Source organism: Streptopelia decaocto, assembly GCF_964273445.1.
Source record: "Streptopelia decaocto genome assembly, contig: HAP1_SCAFFOLD_2276, whole genome shotgun sequence".
Taxonomy (NCBI): domain Eukaryota; kingdom Metazoa; phylum Chordata; class Aves; order Columbiformes; family Columbidae; genus Streptopelia; species Streptopelia decaocto.
Window position 1 is genome coordinate 1 of NW_028116059.1, and position 16,639 is coordinate 16,639.

Genomic DNA, 16,639 nt, shown 5'->3' on the forward strand with positions numbered 1-16,639 from the left:
AGGGAAAGATGGCGGAGGAGGAGCCGCTGCTGGCGGGTGAGGCCGAAATGTCCCCGAATTGGGCGGGAAATGGGGGGAAATGGGGCTGGAAACGGCCCCACGGACCCATAACCGGCCCCATAGACCCATAATTGGCCCCATAAGTGGCTCCATAGACCCATAATTGGCCCCATAGACCCATAACCTGCCCCATAGATCCATAAGTGGCCCCATAGACCCATAAGGGGACCCATAACTGGCCCCATAGACCCATAACTGGCCCCATAGACCCATAACTGGACCCATAGACCCATAACCTGCCCCATAGATCCATAAATGGCCCCATAACCTGCCCCATAGACCCATAGCTGGCCCCATAGACCCATAACTGGACTCATAGACCCATAAGTGGACCCATAAGTGGCCCCATAGATCCATAAGTGGCCCCATAGACCCAGAACTGGACCCATAAGTGGCTCCATAGACCCATAACTGGCCCCATAGACCCATAACTTGCCCCATAGATCCATAACTGGCCCCATAATTGGCCCCACAGACCCATAATTGGACCCATAGATCCATAACTGGCCCCATAGACCCATAATTGGCCCCATAGACCCATAATTGGACCCATAGACCCAGAACTGGCCCCATAACTGGCCCCATAGATCCATAAATGGCCCCATAGACCCATAAATGGCCCCATAATTGGCCCCACAGAGCCATAATTGGCCCCATAAGTGGCTCCATAGACCCATAACTTGCCCCATAGACCCATAACTGGACCCATAGACCCATAAGTGGCCCCATAGACCCAGAACTGGACCCATAACTGGCCCCATAGACCCATAACTGGACCCATAATTGGCCCCATAGACCCATAACTGGACTCATAGACCCATAAGTGGACCCATAACCAGCCCCATAGTGAATCCCCAGCCCCATAACCAGCCCCATAGAGAATCCCCAGCCCCATAAGCTGCCCCATAGAGAATCCCCAGCCCCATAAGTGGCCCCATAGCGAATCCCCAGCCCCATAAGTGGCCCCATAGCGAATCCCCAGCCCCATAAGTGGCCCCATAGCGAATCCCCAGCCCCATAAGTGGCCCCATAGAGAATCCCCAGCCCCATAAGTGGCCCCATAGAGCATCCCCAGCCCCATAAGCTGCCCCCTAGCGAATCCCCAGCCCCATAACCAGCCCCACAGAGAACCCCCAGCCCCATAACCAGCCCCATAAGTGGCCCCATAGCGCCCCCCTGCCCCACATCCCGCCCCATAACCCCGCCCCCCATTGTTCTCCCCCCCAGCCCCGCCCCCCACGCCCCCCCCCAGCCCCGCCCCTCCCCCCCCGCCCGGCGGCGCCGCCTGGAGGACGAGCGCGGCCTTCTGGTGAGAACAGGCCCCGCCCCCTTTAACCCCAAACCCCGCCCCCTTTAACCCCAAACCCCGCCCCTTTAACCCCAAACCCCGCCCCCTTTAACCCCAAACCCCACCCGCTTTGCCCAAACCCCGCCCCTTTAACCCCAAACCCCGCCCCCTTTGCCCAAACTCCGCCCCCTTTACCCCAAACCCCTCCCCCTTTTGCCCAAGCCCCGCCCCTTTACTTTAACCCCGCCCCCAACCCCACCTCCTTTAATTAAGCCCCGCCCCTTTATCAAACCCCGCCCCCTTTACCTTAACCCCGCCCCCTTTACACCAAACCCCACCCCCTTTCTCTTGAGCCCTCCCCCTTTACATTAACCCCGCCCCCTTTACATTAACCCCGCCCCCTTTACCCCAGCCCCATCCCCTTAACCCCGCCCCCTTTACCCCAAACCCCGCCCCCTTTACAACACACCCCACCCACTTAACCAAAACCCCACCCCATTTACCTTAACTCCGCCCCCTTTACCTAAACCCCGCCCCCTTTACCCCAAGCCCCGCCCCTTTACACAAACCCTGAACCCTTTGCCCAAGCCCCGCCCCTTTACTTTAACCCCGCCCCCAACCCCACCTCCTTTAATTAAGCCCCTCCTCCTTTATCCAAATCCCGCCCCCTTTACCTTAACCCCGCCCACTTTACCTTTATCCCACCCCCTTTACCTTAACCCCGCCCCCTTTACCCCAACCCCCACCCCCACCTCATTTAACTAAACCCCGCCCCCTTTACCGTAACCCCGCCCCTTTACTCAAGCCCCGCCCCCTTTACCCAAGCCCCGCCCCCTTTACCACAACCACGCCCCCTTTACATTAAGCCCCACCCCTTTGCCTTAACCCCGCCCACTTTACCCCAAACCCCACCCCCTTTAACTAAACCCCGCCCCCTTTGCCCAACCCCGCCCCTTTACACAAACCCCGCCCCCTTTAAGCCCCAATCCCCACCCCTTTTACCCTTAACCCCGCCCCTTTTCGATCCAGACTCCGCCCCTTTAACCCCTAAACCCCGCCCCCTTTACACCAAACCCCCGCCCCTTTAAGCCCTGAACTCCGCCCCCTGAACCACTTGGCTCCACCCCCTTTCCCCTTAACCCCGCCCCTTTAGCCCAAACCCCGCCCCTTTAGCCCCTAAACCCCGCCCCTTTAACCCCTAAACCCCACCCCCTTTAACCCCTAAACCCCGCCCCCTTTAACCCCTAAACCCCGCCCCCTTTAACCCCTAAACCCCGCCCCTTTAACCCCTAAACCCCACCCCCTTTAACCCCTAAACCCCGCCCCCTTTAACCCTGAAACCCCGCCCCCTTTAGCCCCTAAACCCCACCCCCTTTAACCCCGAAACCCCGCCCCTTTTCTCTCCGGCCCCGCCCCCAGGCTGCTGGGATTGGCCAACAACCTCCCGTATGTGCTGATGCTGAGCGCGGCGCGGGACATCCTGCAGGGGGCGGCGGTGCGGGCACGCCTGGGTCCCTCCCGGACGCCGGGGTCCCTTGGGGCACTCCTGGGTCCCTCAGAACTCCTGGGTCCCTTGGGGCACTCCTGGGTCCCTTGGGGAACTCCTGGGTCCCTTGGGGAACTCCTGGGTCCCTCCCGGACGCCTGGGTCCTTGGGGCACTCCTGGGTCCCTTGGGGCACTCCTGGGTCCCTTGGGGAACTCCTGGGTCCCTTGGGGCACTCCTGGGTCCCTTGGGGCACTCCTGGGTCCCTCCCGAACTCCTGGGTCCCTCCCGAACTCCTGGGTCCCTTGGGGCACGCCTGGGTCCCTCCTGAACTCCTGGGTCCCTCAGAACTCCTGGGTCCCTTGGGGCACTCCTGGGTCCATCCCGAACTCCTGGGTCCCTCCCGGATGCCGGGGTCCTTTGGGGCACTCCTGGGTCCCTCCTGAACTCCTGGGTCCCTTGGGGCACTCCTGGGTCCCTTGGGGCACTCCTGGGTCCCTCCCGAACTCCTGGGTCCCTTGGGGCACTCCTGGGTCCCTTGGGGCACTCCTGGGTCCCTCACATCTCCTGGGTCCCTTGGGGCTCTCCTGGGTCCCTTGGGGCACTCCTGGGTCCCTCAGAACTCCTGGGTCCCTTGGGGCACTCCTGGGTCCCTTGGGGAACTCCTGGGTCCCTCCCGGACGCCGGGGTCCTTGGGGCACTCCTGGGTCCCGCAGAACTCCTGGGTCCCTTGGGGCACTCCTGGGTCCCTTGGGGCACTCCTGGGTCCCTTGGGGAACTCCTGGGTCCCTCCCGAACTCCGGGGTCCCTTGGGGAACTCCTGGGTCCCTCCCGGACGCCTGGGTCCTTGGGGCACTCCTGGGTCCTTGGGGCACTCCTGGGTCCCTTGGGGCACTCCTGGGTCCCTTGGGGTACTCCTGGGTCCCTTGGGGCACTCCTGGGTCCCTTGGGGCACTCCTGGGTCCCTCCCAAACTCCTGGGTCCCTTGGGGCACTCCTGGGTCCCTCCCGAACTCCTGGGTCCCTCCCGGACTCCTGGGTCCCCTTAAGCTCCTCCCCCTGCAGGTTTTGGCGGGAAACAGCTCCGGCCGGGATTGTAACAAAGAGTCCACGGGGGTGAGGGGGCGGGGCCTAAAGGGGGCGGGGCTTAAGGGGGGCAGGGACAAAGGGGCGGGGCTTAAAGGGGGCGGGGCTACGAGGGAAAGGGGCTTCAAGTGAATGGGGATTGAAGGGGGTGGGGCCTGAAGGGATTGAAAGGGGGCGGGGTCTCGGGGGGGCGGGACTTAAAGGGGGTGGAGTCTCAGGGGGCGGGGTTTAAGTGGGGCGGGGTCTCGGGGGTGGGGCTTAAGGTGGGCGGGGTCTCAGGGGGTGGGGTTTAAAGGGGGTGGGGTTTAAAGGGGCGGAGTTTAAAGGGGGCGGGGTCTCAGCGGGCGGGGTATAAAGTGGGCGGGGTCTCAGGGGGTGGGGTTTAAAGTGGGCGGGGTCTCAGGGGGTGGGGTTTAGGTTTAAAGGGGGTGAGGATTAAAGGGGCGGAGTTTAAAGGGGGTGGGGTCTCAGTGGGCGGGACTTAAAGGGGGCGGGGTCTCGGGGGCGGGGTCTCAGGGGTGGGGTTTAAAGGGGGTGGGGTATCAGGGGGTGGGACTTAAGGGTGGGCGGGACTTAAGGAGGCGGGGCCTAAAGTGGGCGGGGTTTTAATGGGGCGGGGTCTCAGGGAGGTGGGATTTAAAGGGGGCGTGGTCAGTGGGTGGGGCCTCGGGGGCGGGGTTTAAAGGGGGTGGGATTTAAACGGGGTGGGGCCTCAGGGGCGGGGTTTAAAGGGGGCGGGACTTAAAGGGGGTGGGGTCTCAGGGGGTGGGATTTAAAGGGGTGGGATTTAAAGTGGGCGGGGTTTAAAGGGGGCGTGGTCTAGGTGGGTGGGGTTTCAGGGGGCGGGGTCTCAGGGGGTGGGGTTTAAAGGGGGCAAAGTATCAGGGGCGGGGTTTAAGGGGGTGTGGTCCGAGGGGGCGTGGTTTCAGGGGGGCGGGACTTAAAGGGGGTGGGGTTTCGGGGTGGGATTTAAAAGGGGGGGTTATAGGGGTTGGGTCTCAGGGGGCGGGGTTTCAAGGGGGCGGGGTCTCAGGGGCGGGGCATAAAGTGGGCGGGGTCTCGGGGGGTTCAAAGGGGGCGGGGTCTCGGGGGGCGGGGTTTAAAGGGGGCGGGTCTTAGGGAGTTGGGTTTCAAAGGGGGCGGGGATTAAAGCGGGTGGGGGTTTAAGGGGGCGTGGCCTCAGGGGGTGGGGTTTGAAGGGGCGGGGTCTCAGGGGGCAGGGATTAAAGGGGGCGGGGATTAAAGGGGGTGGGGTCTCAGGGAATGGGATTTAAAGTGGGCGGGGTCTCAGGGGCGGGTTTAAGGGGGGCGTGGCTTAAAGGGGGCGTGTCCCCCGCCAGGCCGTGCTATTGGCCGACATCCTGCCCACGCTGCTCCTTAAAGTGACGGCGCCGCTGGGATTGGACCTGCTGCCCTATGGGTGAGCGCCCGGACGCCTGGGTCCCTCGGGGCACGCCTGGGTCCCTCCCGGACGCCTGGGTCCCTATGGGGCTCTATGGGTCCCTATGGGTCTCTATGGGTCCCTATGGGTCTCTATGGTCTCTATGGTCTCTATGGGGTCTCTATGGGTCCCTATGGGTCTCTATGGTCTCTATGGGTCTCTATGGTCTCTATGGGGTCTCTATGGTCTCTATGGTCTCTATGGGTCTCTATGGTCTCTATGGTCTCTATGGGTCTCTATGGTCTCTATGGGTCTCTATGGTCTCTATGGTCTCTATGGTCTCTATGGGTCTCTATGGTCTCTATGGTCTCTATGGGGTCTCTATGGGTCTCTATGGTCTCTATAGGTCTCTATGGGTCCCTATGGGTCTCTATGGTCTCTATGGTCTCTATGGTCTCTATGGGTCTCTATGGTCTCTATGGGTCTCTATGGGTCTCTATGGTCTCTATGGTCTCTATGGGTCTCTATGGGTCTCTATGGGTCTCTATGGTCTCTATGGGTCCCTATGGGTCTCTATGGTCTCTATGGGTCTCTATGGGTCTCTATGGGTCCCTATGGGTCTCTATGGTCTCTATGGGTCTCTATGGGTCTCTATGGTCCCTATGGGTCTCTATGGTCTCTATGGGTCTCTATGGTCTCTATGGGTCTCTATGGTCTCTATGGTCTCTATGGGTCTCTATGGTCTCTATGGGTCTCTATGGTCTCTATGGTCTCTATGGGTCCCTATGGTCCCTATGGGTCTCTATGGTCTCTATGGGTCTCTATGGTCTCTATGGTCTCTATGGTCTCTATGGGTCTCTATGGTCTCTCTGGTCCTCCCCGAACTCCTGGGTCCCTCCGCAGGCCTCGTGTCGTCACTTCCTGTCTGTGCTCCTGGGGTTCCGTGACCCTCGTGGCTTCTGGACACCGATTGGCCGAGAGCCTGGGGGGTGAGTGGGGGCGGGGCCGCCCCACACGTGTGGGGCTGCCCCATAAGTGGGTCAATGGGGGGGATCTATGGGGTCCTATTGGGTTCTATGGGGCTGCCCCATAGATCTATGGGGTCCTATTGGGTTCTATGGGGCTGCCCCATAGATCTATGGGGTCCTATTGGTTTCTATGGGGCTGCCCCATAGATCTATGGGGTCCTATTGGGTTCTATGGGGCTGCCCCATAGATCTATGGGGTCCTATTGGGTTCTATGGGGCTGCCCCATAGATCTATGGGGTCCTATTGGGTTCTATGGGGCTGCCCCATAGATCTATGGGGTCCCATTGGGTTCTATGGGGCTGCCCCATAGATCTATGGGGTCCTATTGGGTTTCTATGGGGCTGCCCCATAGATCTATGGGGTCCCATTGGGTTCTATGGGGCTGCCCCATAGATCTATGGGGTCCTATTGGGTTTCTATGGGGCTGCCCCATAGATCTATGGAGTCCTATTGGGTTCTATGGGGCTGCCCCATAGATCTATGGGGTCCCATTGGGTTCTATGGGGCTGCCCCATAGATCTATGGGGTTCTATTGGGTTCTATGGGGCTGCCCCATAGATCTACGGGGTCCTATTGGGCTTCTATGGGGCTGCCCCATAGATTTATGGAGTCCTATTGGGTTCTATGGGGCTGCCCCATAGATCTATGGGGTCCCATTGGGTTCTATGGGGCTGCCCCATAGATCTGTGGGGTCCTATTGGGTGTCTATGGGGCTGCCCCATAGATCTATGGGGTCCTATTGCGTTCTGTGGGGCTGCCCCATAGATCTATGGGGTTTCTATGGGGCTGCCCCATAGATCTGTGGGGTCCTATTGGGTTCTATGGGGCTGCCCCATAGATCTATGGGGTCCTATTGGGTTCTATGGGGCTGCCCCATAGATCTGTGGGGTCCTATTGGGTTCTATGGGGCTGCCCCATAGATCTATGGGGTCCTATTGGGTTCTATGGGGCTGCCCCATAGATCTATGGAGTCCTATTGGGTTTCTATGGGGCTGCCCCATAGATCTATGGAGTCCTATTGGGTTCTATGGGGCTGCCCCATAGATCTATGGGGTCCTATTGGGTTCTATGGGGCTGCCCCATAGATCTATGGGTCCCGGGGGTGGTTGTGGGGGTGCCTATGGGGCTGCCCCATAGATCTATGGGTCCCAGGGGAGGCTCTGGGGGTGCCTATGGGGCTGCCCTATATATCTATGGGGTCCTATTGGGTTTCTATGGGGCTGCCCCATAGATTCTATGGGTCCCAGGGATGGTTTTGGGGTTGTCTATGGGGCTGCCCCATAGATTCTGTGGGTCGCAGGGGTCGCTCTGGCCAGTGTGGCCTCAGGCCTGGGGGAGGTGACGCTGCTGGCGCTGGCGGCCGAATACGGCAGGTAGGGGGCGCTATGGGGCGCTATGGGTCTCTATGGTCTCTATGGTCTCTATGGGTCTCTATGGTCTCTATGGGTCTCTATGGTCTCTATGGGTCCCTATGGGTCTCTATGGTCTCTATGGGTCTCTATGGTCTCTATGGGTCTCTATGGGTCTCTATGGGTCTCTATGGTCTCTATGGGTCTCTATGGTCTCTATGGTCCCTATGGGTCTCTATGGTCTCTATGGTCTCTATGGTCTCTATGGTCTCTATGGTCTCTATGGGTCCCTATGGGTCTCTATGGTCTCTATGGTCTCTATGGGTCTCTATGGTCTCTATGGTCTCTATGGGTCCCTATGGGTCTCTATGGTCTCTATGGGTCTCTATGGGTCCCTATGGGTCTCTATGGGTCTCTATGGGTCTCTATGGTCTCTATGGGTCTCTATGGTCTCTATGGTCTCTATGGTCTCTATGGTCTCTATGGGTCTCTATGGGTCTCTATGGGTCTCTATGGTCTCTATGGGTCCCTATGGGTCTCTATGGGTCTCTCTGGTCTCTATGGGTCTCTATGGTCTCTATGGGTCACTCTATGGGTCTCTATGGTCTCTATGGGTCTCTATGGGTCTCTATGGTCTCTATGGGTCCCTATGGGTCTCTATGGGTCTCTCTGGTCTCTATGGGTCCCTATGGGTCTCTATGGTCTCTATGGTCTCTATGGGTCTCTATGGGTCTCTATGGGTCTCTATGGGTCTCTATGGGTCTCTATGGGTCTCTATGGTCTCTATGGGTCCCTATGGGTCTCTATGGGTCTCTCTGGTCTCTATGGTCTCTATGGGTCTCTATGGTCTCTATGGTCTCTATGGTCTCTATGGTCTCTATGGGTCCCTATGGGTCTCTAGGGTCTCTATGGGTCTCTATGGGTCCCTATGGGTCCCTATGGGTCTCTATGGGTCCCTATGGGTCCCTATGGGTCTCTATGGGTCTTTATGGTCTCTATGGGTCTCTATGGTCTCTATGGTCCCTATGGGTCTCTATGGGTCTCTATGGTCTCTATGGTCTCTATGGTCTCTATGGTCCCTATGGGTCTCTATGGGTCTCTATGGTCTCTATGGTCTCTATGGTCTCTATGGGTCTCTATGGTCTCTATGGTCTCTATGGGTCTCTATGGGTCCCTATGGTCTCTATGGTCTCTATGGGTCTCTATGGGTCTCTATGGTCTCTATGGTCTCTATGGGTCTCTATGGTCTCTATGGTCTCTATGGTCTCTATGGGTCTCTATGGGTCTCTATGGTCTCTATGGGTCTCTATGGGTCTCTATGGTCTCTATGGGTCACTCTATGGTCTCTATGGTCTCTATGGTCTCTATGGGTCACTCTATGGGTCTCTATGGTCTCTATGGGTCTCTATGGGTCTCTATGGTCTCTATGGGTCTCTATGGTCTCTATGGTCCCTATGGGTCTCTATGGTCTCTATGGGTCTCTATGGTCTCTATGGTCTCTATGGTCTCTATGGGTCTCTATGGGTCTCTCTATGGTCTCTATGGTCTCTATGGTCTCTATGGGTCTCTATGGTCTCTATGGTCTCTATGGTCTCTATGGTTTCTATGGGTCTCTATGGTCTCTATGGTCTCTATGCGTCTCTATGGGTCTCTATGGTCCGTATCCATCTCTATGGGTCAATGTGTGGGTCTGCCCCACAGATCGGCTCTCTCGGCCTGGTCGTCGGGCACCGGCCTGGCCGGCGTGTGTGGGGCGCTGCTCTATGGGGCGCTGCGGGGGGCGGGGCTTCCCCACGGCCACGCCCTCCTGCCCGCCCTCGCCCTGCCCCCCATCAGTGGGGCCAGGTAGGGGCTATGGGGCCAATGGGGCCAATGGGGTCAATGGGGTCAATGGGGTCAATGGGTCAATGGGGGTCAATGGGTCAATGGGGTCAATGGGGGTCAATGGGGGTCAATGGGGTCAATGGGTCAATGGGGTCAATGGGGTCAATGGGTCAATGGGGGTCAATGGGGTCAATGGGTCAATGGGGGTCAATGGGTCAATGGGGTCAATGGGGTCAATGGGGTCAATGGGGTCAATGGGGCCAATGGGTCAATGGGGTCAATGGGGTCAATGGGGGTCAATGGGTCAATGGGGTCAATGGGGTCAATGGGGTCAATGGGTCAATGGGGTCAATGGGTCAATGGGGGTCAATGGGTCAATGGGTCAATGGGGTCAATGGGGTCAATGGGTCAATGGGTCAATGGGGTCAATGGGGTCAATGGGGTCAATGGGGTCAATGGGGGTCAATGGGATCAATGGGGTCAATGGGGTCAATGGGTCAATGGGGTCAATGGGGTCAATGGGGGTCAATGGGGTCAATGGGGTCAATGGGGCCAATGGGGGTCAATTGGGGTCAATGGGGTCAATGGGGTCAATGGGGTCAATGTGGGCGGGGCCAATGGGGTCAATGGGATCAATGGGTCAATGGGGTCAATGGGGTCAATGGGTCAATGGGGCCAATGGGGTCAATGGGGTCAATGGGGTCAATGGGTCAATGGGGTCAATGGGGTCAATGGGATCAATGGGTCAATGGGGTCAATGGGGGTCAATGGGGTCAATGGGATCAATGGGTCAATGGGGTCAATGGGGGTCAATGGGTCAATGGGGTCAATGGGGGTCAATGGGTCAATGGGTCAATGGGGCCAATGGGGGTCAATTGGGGTCAATGGGGTCAATGGGGTCAATGGGGTCAATGTGGGCGGGGCCAATGGGGTCAATGGGATCAATGGGTCAATGGGGTCAATGGGGTCAATGGGTCAATGGGGCCAATGGGGTCAATGGGTCAATGGGTCAATGGGGTCAATGGGTCAATGGGGCCAATGGGGTCAATGGGGTCAATGGGTCAATGGGGTCAATGGGATCAATGGGTCAATGGGGGTCAATGGGGGTCAATGGGTCAATGGGTCAATGGGTCAATGGGTCAATGGATCAATGGGTCAATGGGGTCAATGGGTCAATGGGTCAATGGGGTCAATGGGGTCAATGGGTCAATGGGGTCAATGGGTCAATGGGGTCAATGGGGTCAATGGGGTCAATGGGGTCAATGGGTCAATGGGTCAATGGGTCAATGGGGTCAATGGGTCAATGGGGTCAATGGGGTCAATGGGGTCAATGGGTCAATGGGTCAATGGATCAATGGGTCAATGGGGTCAATGGGTCAATGGGGTCAATGGGGTCAATGGGTCAATGGGGTCAATGGGGTCAATGGGTCAATGGGGTCAATGGGGTCAATGGGTCAATGGGGGTCAATGGGGTCAATGGGGGTCAATGGGGGTCAATGGGGTCAATGGGGGTCAATGGGGGTCAATGGGAATCAATGGGGGTCAATGGGGTCATTGGGGTCAATTGGGGTCAATGGGGGTCAATGGGGTCAATGGGGTCAATGGGAGTCAATGGGAGTCAATGGGGGTCAATGGGTCAATGGGGTCAATGGGGTCAATGGGGGTCAATGGGTCAATGGGGTCAATGGGGTCAATGGGGCCAATGGGTCAATGGGTCAATGGGGTCAATGGGGTCAATGGGGTCAATGGGGTCAATGGGTCAATGGGTCAATGGGTCAATGGGGTCAATGGGTCAATGGGGTCAATGGGGTCAATGGGGTCAATGGGTCAATGGGTCAATGGGGTCAATGGGGGTCAATGGGTCAATGGGTCAATGGGGTCAATGGGGTCAATGGGTCAATGGGTCAATGGGGTCAATGGGGGTCAATGGGGTCAATGGGGGTCAATGGGGTCAATGGGGGTCAATGGGGGTCAATGGGAATCAATGGGGGTCAATGGGGTCATTGGGGTCAATTGGGGTCAATGGGGGTCAATGGGGTCAATGGGGTCAATGGGAGTCAATGGGAGTCAATGGGGGTCAATGGGTCAATGGGGTCAATGGGGTCAATGGGGGTCAATGGGTCAATGGGGTCAATGGGGCCAATGGGGTCAATGGGGCCAATGGGTCAATGGGTCAATGGGGGTCAATGGGGTCAATGGGGTCAATGGGGTCAATGGGGTCAATGGGGTCAATGGGTCAATGGGTCAATGGGGTCAATGGGGTCAATGGGGGTCAATGGGGTCAATGGGGTCAATGGGTCAATGGGGTCAATGGGGTCAATGGGGTCAATGGGGGTCAATGGGGTCAATGGGTCAATGGGTCAATGGGGTCAATGGGTCAATGGGTCAATGGGGTCAATGGGTCAATGGGGTCAATGGGGTCAATGGGTCAATGGGGCCAATGGGTCAATGGGGTCAATGGGTCAATGTGGGCGGGGCCAATGAGTCTGACCCCTCCCCCCCCCCCCCCCCAGCTACTTCCTGTTGCTGCCGCCCCCCCCCGGGCCGCCCCTCCCCCCCCCCGCTATGGGGCAGCGATGGGGCGTGGCCAAGGTGGGTGTGGGGCCCGGACGCCTGGGTCCCTTCTCTATGGGTCCCTATGGGGTGGGGGGTCCCTATGGGTCCCTATGGGTCCCTATGGGTCCCTATGGGTCTCTATGGTCTCTATGGTCTCTATGGTCCCTATGGGTCTCTATGGTCTCTATGGTCTCTATGGTCTCTATGGGTCTCTATGGGTCTCTATGGGTCTCTATGGTCTCTATGGTCTCTATGGTCTCTATGGGTCTCTATGGGTCTCTATGGGTCTCTATGGGTCTCTATGGTCTCTATGGGTCTCTATGGGTCCCTATGGGTCTCTATGGTCTCTATGGTCTCTATGGTCTCTATGGGTCTCTATGGTCTCTATGGTCTCTATGGTCTCTATGGTCTCTATGGTCTCTATGGGTCTCTATGGGTCTCTATGGGTCTCTATGGTCTCTATGGTCTCTATGGGTTTCTATGGGTCTCTATGGTCTCTATGGGTCCCTATGGGTCTCTATGGGTCTCTATGGTCTCTATGGGTCTCTATGGTCTCTATGGTCTCTATGGGTCCCTATGGGTCTCTATGGTCTCTATGGGTCTCTATGGTCTCTATGGGTCTCTATGGGTCTCTATGGTCTCTATGGGTCTCTATGGTCTCTATGGGTCTCTATGGGTCTCTATGGTCTCTATGGTCTCTATGGTCCCTATGGGTCTCTATGGTCTCTATGGGTCTCTATGGTCTCTATGGGTCTCTATGGGTCTCTATGGTCTCTATGGTCTCTACGGGTCTCTATGGTCTCTATGGGTCTCTATGGGTCTCTATGGTCTCTATGGGTCTCTATGGTCTCTATGGTCTCTATGGTCTCTATGGTCTCTATGGGTCTCTATGGTCTCTATGTGTCTCTATGGTCCCTATGGGTCTCTATGGTCTCTATGGTCTCTATGGTTTCTATGGGTCTCTATGGGTCTCTATGGTCTCTATGGGTCTCTATGGGTCTCTATGGTCTCTATGGTCTCTATGGTCTCTATGGTCTCTATGGGTCCCTATGGGTCCCTATGGGTCCCGGACGCCTGGGTCCCTCAGGTTTCCCTGTTGGCGGCGGCTCCGCTGGGTCTCGTCTATTTCCTGGAGTACTGGACCAATCAGGGGCTGGTACGGATCTATGGGGCGGGATCTATGGGGCTGGGGGTCTATGGGGCGGGATCTATGGGGCTGGGGGTCTATGGGGTGGATCTATGGGGCTGGGGGTCTATGGGGCGTGATCTATGGGGCAGGATCTATGGGGCTGGGGGTCTATGGGGCTGGGGGTCTATGGGTCTATGGGGCGGGATCTATGGGGCTGGGGGTCTATGGGGCGGGATCTATGGGGCCGGGGGGGTTTGTGTCTCTATGGGGCGGGATCTATGGGTCCAGCCCCACACTTATGGGTCCCGCCCCACAGCTGGACCTGCTGGAGTTCCCGTCGGCCTCCCTGACCCACAACGACCAGTACAGATGGTGAGACCCATAGCGACCCATAGCGACCCATAGCCTGCCCCATAGCGGCTTCCTATGGGTCCCTATGGGTCTCTATGGGTCCCTATGGGTCTCTATGGGTCTGTATGAGTCACTTATGGGTCAATCTATGGGTCTCTATGGGTCCCTATGGGTGTCTATGGGTCTGTATGAGTCACTTATGGGTCAATCTATGGGTTTCTATGGGTCCCTATGAGTGTCTATGGGTTTGTATGAGTCACTTATGGGTCAATCTATGGGTCTCTATGGGTCTCTATGGGTCCCTATGGGTGTTTATGGGTCTGTATGAGTCACTTATGGGTCAATCTATGGGTCTCTATGGGTCTCTATGGGTGTCTATGGGTCTGTATGAGTCACTTATGGGTCAATCTATGGGTCTCTATGGGTCCCTATGGGTGTCTATGGGTCTGTATGAGTCACTTATGGGTCAATCTATGGGTCTCTATGGGTCCCTATGGCTGTCTATGGGTCTGTATGAGTCACTTATGGGTCAATCTATGGGTCTCTATGGGTCCCTATGGGTCTGTATGAGTCACTTATGGGTCAATCTATGGGTCTCTATGGGTCCCAATGGGTCTCTATGGGTCTCTATGGTCTCTATGGGTCTCTATGGGTCTCTATGGTCTCTATGGGTCAATCTATGGGTCTCTATGGGTCAATCTATGGGTCAATCTATGGGTCTCTATGGGCCCCTATGGGTCTCTATGGGTCTCTCTGGGTCTCTATGGTCCCTATGGGTCAATCTATGGGTCTCTATGGGTCTCTATGGGTCTCTATGGTCCCTATGGGTCAATCTATGGGTCTCTATGGGTCTCTATGGTCTCTATGGGTCACTTGTGGGTCAATCTATGGGGCTGCCCCCCAGGTTCCAGCTCGTTTACCAACTGGGCGTCTTCGTTTCCCGCTCGTCCCTGCGCTGGCTGCGGCTGCGGCGCCTCTGGGGCCTCCCCGTGCTGCAGGTGTGGGGCTGCCCCATAGATCTGTGGGGCTGGGGGGCAATGGGGCTGCCCCATAGACCTATAGAGTCATTGGGGTCAATGGGGCTGCCCCATAGAATCTATGGAGTCAATGGGGTCAATGGGCCTGCCCCATAGATCTATGGGGCTGGGGGGCAATGGGGTCAATGGGGCTGCCCCATAGAATCTATGGAGTCAATGGGATCAATGGGGCTGGGGGTCAATGGGGCTGCCCCATAGAATCCATGGGGCTGGGGGGCAATGGGATGAATGGGGCTGCCCCATAGAATCTATGGAGTCAATGGGGTCAATGGGGCTGCCCCATAGATCTATGGGGCTGGGGGTCAATGGGGTCAATGGGTTCTATGGGGTCAATGGGGTCAATGGGGCTGCCCCATAGAATCCATGGGGCTGGGGGGCAATGGGGTCAATGGGGCTGCCCCATAGAATCTGTGGAGTCATTGGGGTCAGTGGGGCTGCCCCATAGAATCTATGGGGCTGGGGGGCAATGGGGCTGCCCCATAGACCTATAGAGTCATTGGGGTCAATGGGGCTGCCCCATAGATCTATGGGGTCAATGTGGTCAATGGGGTCTATGGGACTCGGGGTCAATAGGGCTGCCCCATAGAATCTATGGGGCTGGGGGTCAATGGGGTCAATGGGGCTGCCCCATAGATCTATGGAGTCAATGGGGTCAATGGGGCTGCCCCATAGAATCTATGGGGCTGGGGGTCAATGGGGTCAATGGGGCTGGGGGTCAATGGGTTCTATGGGGTCAATGGGGTCAATGGGGCTGCCCCATAGAATCTATGGGGCTGGGGGGCAATGGGGTACAATGGGGCTGCCCCATAGAATCTATGGAGTCAATGGGGTCAATGGGGCTGCCCCATAGATCTATGGGGCTGGGGGTCAATGGGTTCTATGGGGTCAATGGGGTCAATGGGGCTGCCCCATAGAATCTATGGGGCTGGGGGTCAAAGGGGTCAATGGGGCTGCCCCATAGAATCTATGGGGCTGGGGGTCAAAGGGGTCAATGGGGCTGCCCCATAGATCTATGGGGCTGGGGGTCAATGGGGTCAATGGGGCTGCCCCATAGAATCTATGGAGTCATTGGGGTCAATGGGGCTGCCCCATAGATCTGTGGGGCTGGGGGTCAATGGGGTCAATGGGGCTGCCCCATAGAATCCATGGGGCTGGGGGGCAATGGGGTCAGTGGGGCTGCCCCATAGAATCTATGGAGTCAATGGGGTCAATGGGGCTGCCCCATAGATCTATGGGGTTGGGGGTCACTGGGGTCAATGGGGCTGCCCCATAGAATCCATGGGGCTGGGGGTCAAAGGGGTCAATGGGGCTGCCCCATAGATCTATGGGGCTGGGGGTCAATGGGGTCAATGGGGCTGCCCCATAGAATCTATGGAGTCATTGGGGTCAATGGGGCTGCCCCATAGATCTGTGGGGCTGGGGGTCAATGGGGTCAATGGGGCTGCCCCATAGAATCCATGGGGCTGGGGGGCAATGGGGTCAGTGGGGCTGCCCCATAGAATCTATGGAGTCAATGGGGTCAATGGGGCTGCCCCATAGATCTATGGGGTTGGGGGTCACTGGGGTCAATGGGGCTGCCCCATAGAATCCATGGGGCTGGGGGTCAAAGGGGTCAATGGGGCTGCCCCATAGAATCCATGGGGCTGGGGATCAATGGGGCTGCCCCATAGCTCCGTGGCCCCGCCCCCAGGCGCTGAACGCCGCGCTCCTATTGGCCGCCGCCCTGAAGCCGCCGCTGCTGCCCGGGGTGGGCGTGGCCTTCGCGCTGATTGGCTGGGAGGGGCTGGTGGGGGGCGTGGCCTACGGGAACTGCTACCTCAACGTGGCCGAGCAGGTGGGCGGGGCCAGCGCCATATATGGAAACGGGGGGGGTGGGGGGGGAGAAGTGTGGGGGGCGTGGCCACTGGGGGTTAAGGGGGCGGGGCCATGGGGTGGGTCTATATATGGGCAATGGGGGGTGGGTAAAGGGGCGGGAAGAGCGGGGGGCGTGGCCAAGGGGGGGGAGGGGGCGGGGCCTGGGGGGCAGGTCCATATATGGAGAGTGGGGGGGGGTTAAAGGGGAGGGG

General features: G+C 57.8%; 1 protein-coding gene across 1 annotated transcript; it reads left to right on the forward strand.

Annotated features, from left to right (window-relative positions):
- Window positions 1-7: 7 nt before the first annotated feature.
- Window positions 8-16,407, forward strand: LOC309452414 (battenin-like; the record flags this gene model as incomplete). Its single annotated transcript, XM_082077042.1, has 13 exons — window positions 8-36; window positions 1,288-1,369; window positions 2,768-2,843; window positions 3,897-3,947; window positions 5,258-5,337; window positions 6,202-6,287; window positions 7,628-7,700; window positions 9,378-9,521; window positions 12,014-12,092; window positions 13,144-13,212; window positions 13,502-13,557; window positions 14,441-14,534; window positions 16,264-16,407. Coding segments are annotated over exons 1-13 (1,062 nt in total), but the record flags the coding sequence as incomplete, so codon positions are not given.
- Window positions 16,408-16,639: the final 232 nt, after the last annotated feature.